This window comes from Mustela nigripes, chromosome 6, assembly GCF_022355385.1.
Source record: "Mustela nigripes isolate SB6536 chromosome 6, MUSNIG.SB6536, whole genome shotgun sequence".
NCBI classification, from domain to species: domain Eukaryota; kingdom Metazoa; phylum Chordata; class Mammalia; order Carnivora; family Mustelidae; genus Mustela; species Mustela nigripes.
In genome coordinates, this window is record NC_081562.1 from 93,290,144 (window position 1) to 93,295,474 (window position 5,331).

The window sequence follows — 5,331 nt, forward strand, 5'->3', positions numbered from 1 at the left end:
ACTGACTACAGTGGTTAAAAAAGGTCTGATGGAAATGAACTATGAACTAAATTCTAATACGATCTAAGTGTGTCTGCTTTAAATTATGGCATATTTGAGATGCTGCATTTAAAATGATCTAATGCAAATCTCAGGCTGTTTTTTGAAAAAGTAGCCGGGGAGCAAATATTAATTCCTTTTGGCCTCTGAAAGACATTGTGGCAGAAAACAGTAAGATAATGGGAGATGAGAGAGTAACCCATTGCAGACAAGTTCTTAACCCATTAAGACAAGTTCTTCCTTCACTGTCCCTCTCCTCCTTTGTTTCTACAGCAGTTTTCATTATAGCAATGTGGTTGTAAGTAAGCTGCATTTCACCCATATTGAAACAAATTGCTTTTTCTTTTTTTTTTTTTTTTTTAATTTATTTGACAGACAGAGATCACAAGTAGGCGGAGAGGCAGGCAGAGAGAGAGGGAAGCAGGCTCCCTGCTGAGCAGAGAGCCTGATGCGGGGCTCAATCCTTGAACCCTGGGATCATGACCTGAGCTAAAGGCAGAGGCTTAACCCACTGAGCCACCCAGGCACCCCCAAATTGCCTTTTCTTTTCTGGCTTCTCATAAAATCTTGCTCCTCAAAGCAAATGACTGGTGGTCCTTTGCCCACCAGTAACTGTATCAACTGAGAGCTAGTTAGAAAAGCCCAGATTTTTACTAAATTAATCCATATTGATTCACCGGCACATCAAAAGCAAGAAGCATTCCCTGAAGGGACTGGATGGCCTCAGGACAGTGGTTGGCCACCCCAGCTGCATATTTAAATTGCCTGGGCTGCTTTTAAGCCCTTAGGTTCCTTGGGATTCCAACCTCAGGGATTCTGATTTAATTGGCCTGCAGGTGGAGCCTGGGGATCCTTGAGTTTCAAAACTTGTGCTGGGGACTCAACTCTGCAGGCTTGAGATTCACTGCCTTAAAAGCTGAATGTGGCTAGGTGCCCTTATTTTCAAATTTACCATCCTAAAAACAAAACAAAACAAAACAGAACAGTTTTAATATATTTCATATAATATCTTTGTTGCTGCATAAAGGAAGCCTAGAAACTCAGGATTTCTTTCATTCAATCCATTCATTAATTAAATAACTTTTTTTTTTTATTCATATAAGGAATTTTATCTACTGCAAAGAGATGAGTATCTGGCTCCTCAGAAGCTTCTTGTCTCCATTAAGACCATCCATTAACAACTCTAGCTCCAGTTCTTCTTAGAGATTAAAAGCTCCAAAGGCCTGTGATCACGGGCATTGATGAGTGTGCACACAACCTCTGGTCCCAGTTAAATCCCTGGCGTTTGAGCTGTGTGGGAGCCGTGGATGCTTGCTTTCTGGTCTTGCTGCAACCCTTGAAGCAGCTGGTTTAGAAGTGTAAGGTTGCTGTCTCTGCGAGGCACTGGTAGGGGTGGGAGGCAGTTCCCCTTATACTCGATCACTGCCATCTTGCCGATCCTGCTCACTGCTATTTGGGATCTGCAGCATTCTCGTGTAGCCCCCATTTTGACCTTGGTAACGAGGGGCCAGTACTTGAAACAGCTTTGGGATCAAGTCTTTCTCCGTAAGCCAGAAGTCGGCCATGCGCATGGCTTGTTCGTTAGTGTCTCCCAGCTTCCCATAGTCGATGAGCTTCTCGGCGTAGCCCCTCATTTCGTCCACGCGCGCCCATGACGCCTCGATGCTTTCGTGTCGCACCAAGCCTGTAAGCAAGTTCCTCAACAGGTGGATGCGGGACTCCGGACCAAGGCCCAGACGGCGGAATACGCGGCCATGGGAGATGGCGGCTGCAACTGACAGCCGCATATTTTCTAGCTTCTCTCCGCCCCTACGAGGCCGGAACTCAATAACTTTTTTTTTTAAAAGAAGATGTTTTTTAATCTCATGCCTAGCTGTCCCAGCTATTTCAATCTTGCTTTAAGCTTTGATATAGTAAGACCTATTCAGTGTCTCCCAAAATGTGAGGGAAGACATAGAAAACAGAGAAAGAGGAGTTTTTGCTTTATTTATTATTTTGGTAGAGTAAACACTGACTATCACAAGAGAAAAGAACTTTGATTATAAAATTCAGTGTACAAGTGAAAATAGGTAAGTTTGCCAGATAAAACACAGGAAACCCGGTTAAATTTGAATTTCAGATTAGCAGTGGATGCTTTTTTATTCAATAGTTTAGTAATATTTTTGTGTAAGTATTTAGTATGAGTATATCCCACGCAAATACTTGAGACATACTTTTATTTGCTAAATCTGGCAACTCTAACAATAGACCATGTAAAATGAGGAGTAAATTATATCTATAATTAGTAAAAATTGGCACCTATATTTTCTGCTTGCAGGATGTTTAGGTAAAACGCCATTTGTGGAATATTTTACAATTTAAAGAGTGATAACACGCTCCCTATTACAGCTCAATAGAAAAATTGCATTTTTTTACCCAGAACACCTCTTCAAGGTGAGGATTGAAACACAATTCTGTGCATTCTGATGACCATTCTACTGATAATTATTACTAATTTATGTGTAAAAAATGGAACCAAAGCATAACACTGCCTCTTAAGACAAAAACAAAACAAAGGGAAGAAGGAAAGGCAGAATTGAACAATCTGAGCTGCTGGAAAATCTGGCCAGCAGAGGGTGCCAATGTATCACTGATGAATTTTGAGTCACAAACGCCTTTTGCAATGCTTTGTGCAACTTAGATTTTATTGAAATATTTATTAAGTCGACCTCACCATGCAGTGTCGTTAAAGCAGATCAGAAACTAAACACAGTTCCAGGGTGCTGTTGAGCACTCCCATTGCCACAAACAATGGATTTCTTTTATAAACCAAGATCCTAGCCCCTTTTGGCCATTGGAAGCGCTGTGCTTCTGGGTTGGTCTGGGATGCTTGGATCTCTGCAAGTAGGTGCAACTGTGGGAGGGATCAGAGGTCCGATGAGCAAAGGCGTTGGCCAGTGGAGTCTTACCACGTGAAGGAAGTAAAAATCCCGTTTGGGTGGGAGACGACTGTGGCTGGCCTGACTTGACTCCTAAACCAAAGAACAGAGGGTCACGCGCCATGGTTCTGTCCTCAAAGATATGTATAGGTCTAGTTCAATGCAGGACAATTTTATTTTCTCCACAGTACGCCTGTATGGACAGAGAAGGAGCATTTGTTGTGGCCTGCTTTGTGCAAGGCGCGGAAGCTTCTATGTTTGATTTCACTCTGGGCTCATGACAACCCCTGTGAGGTAAGGTGTTATTTTCATCTGTTTACAGATAAAGACAAAAAAAAAAAAACCAAAAACCCTGAAGCTGTGGGAAAGGACATGTTTCCATGGACACTGTTCTTGTAAACAGTGTATTGCTTTAACACTTGTCCAATACAATGTTTCCCAAACTTTCTTCTGAAAGACACTAATGCCCTTCAAGGTTTCTTAAGTTTTCCTTATGAAATAATTTTTGCAAAATGTTGCAAACCTTAATCATCTTTTAGAATTTCACAACACACAAAAATGTGCTAAAGTTTCTTAAGAAATTCTGTGGCAGTGAAACATTGAACTTTGTACAACTCAGGTTTCTTAATCTTGATTGGCTAATGAGCCTTCTCTCCATTTTTTTTTTTTTAAGATTTTATTTATTTATTTGACAGACAGAGATCACAAGTAGGCAGAGAGGCAGGCAGAAAGAGAGAGGAAAGGAAGCAGGCTCCCTGCTGAGCACAGAGCCCGATGCAGGACTCGATCCCAGGACCCTGAGACCATGACCTGAGCCGAAGGCAGAGGCTTAACCCACTGAGCCACCCAGGCGCCCCTCTCTCCATCTTTAATAGAACACCCTCAGTATTGTGAGACATGCTGTACATTTTGTGGAACATGGTTTGAGAAACATGGGTTTGATGACTACATATAAGAAATACATTTCATGTAGGAATTAAGGGAATTGTTTCATTATTAATATCCTCATCATCCCAAAACGTATTCAGCTTCTTCTGTTTGTCGGGAATTGGGTTAGGACCCACAGGTATGACCCGGGTGTTACTGTAGAAGTTTTACGGTTCCAATGAAGAGGTAAAAATGCTGTTTGGATGGGAATGTAACTTTAATTCCTGGAATCTCATTCCTCTAATTTTTAGGGTTGGGTGATGTTAGCAGGTAATACAGTTTCCAATGATTTCTTAATGCGGCATTCTGTTTTGTTCCCCCTAGTGAACAATTACCTTTTTCTTCCATTAATTTAGTATGGCTCAGATACTTGGAGGATGAGAAATTTCAACATTTGATTATGAGTAAATCCTAGATAGAAATCATTAAGAATCATACATCTTTGACACACCCTGGGAAAACAGATGTTTTCCTTTTCACACACAACTGCACGTGTGTGCACACACACACACACACACACACACTCAATTTCATCTCATCAGTGCATCATATCTTCATGTCATTTGTTAGATGAACAAAAGCAAATGAAGGATGTGGATATCTATGTCAGGGATTGGTCAAAGGATTTGGAGTTTGAAGAATGAAGAATTGGAGGTGTTTTTCAGTAATTCTGATGGCTGGGAAGTTCTCACTAAGCCAGAGTAATCTGCAGCGTTTCTTCCATAGAGATGTGGTATTTCACCTGATCCTGGCACCTCTTCTCTGAGAACCTTTTAAAGCCTTATCAAGCAATGTAGCAGGCTACCAACAGGGAAAATGAAATTAATTCATAGTTACACCACTAATAGAGGAGTTGGAAATGAAATATTCAGTTGTGATTAGATATGCAAAAGGAAATGTGAAAATGATGAAATATAATCCAGATAATTCTATCTTGAAATATACTTTTCTGAGGCATTCAGATGCCTATAACAAAAAATAGATTTTTCTTCCTGAGTCACCTTATGTAAGCCAGTCCCCTGACTTCACCCTATGTGTCCTTTTGAAGTAGGACTCTGCAAGGAAAGGCCCTGGTCACACAGCCCTGCTTTGGGTCATAACCTATGACCTCTGACTATTATGACCTCCATCTGCCAAATTCATCTTCTTGGAGAGAATAGACAAGAGGCTTTATCTTTTCTTCTACATATCTTAGCAGCCTTCTCATCCTATTAAACCAACAGGCCTAATTTATTCAGGTCACAAATAACCGAGCAGTGTAGAAATAATAGGATACTGGTGGCAAATTGTGTTTTTCCACATCATGACTGTAAATAACTTACCTGAGACAACTTTTCAGAAGCCAATTTCAGTACAACGTTTTAAACCAAAATCCAACGAAAGAAGTCTTTTTTTTTTTTTCACATAATGCAGTTGTGATTAAGAATGATTATTTTCTCTTTATATT

General features: G+C 40.6%; 1 protein-coding gene across 1 annotated transcript; it reads right to left on the minus strand.

The window, feature by feature from the left end:
• Positions 1 to 1,120: 1,120 nt before the first annotated feature.
• On the minus strand, positions 1,121 to 1,858 carry LOC132020790 (large ribosomal subunit protein bL17m-like). Its single transcript, XM_059404930.1, is given in 2 exon segments — positions 1,121 to 1,472; positions 1,474 to 1,858. Coding segments are annotated over 2 exon segments (516 nt in total). The 5' UTR covers positions 1,827 to 1,858; the 3' UTR covers positions 1,121 to 1,309.
• Between the last annotated feature and the right edge of the window lie 3,473 nt (positions 1,859 to 5,331).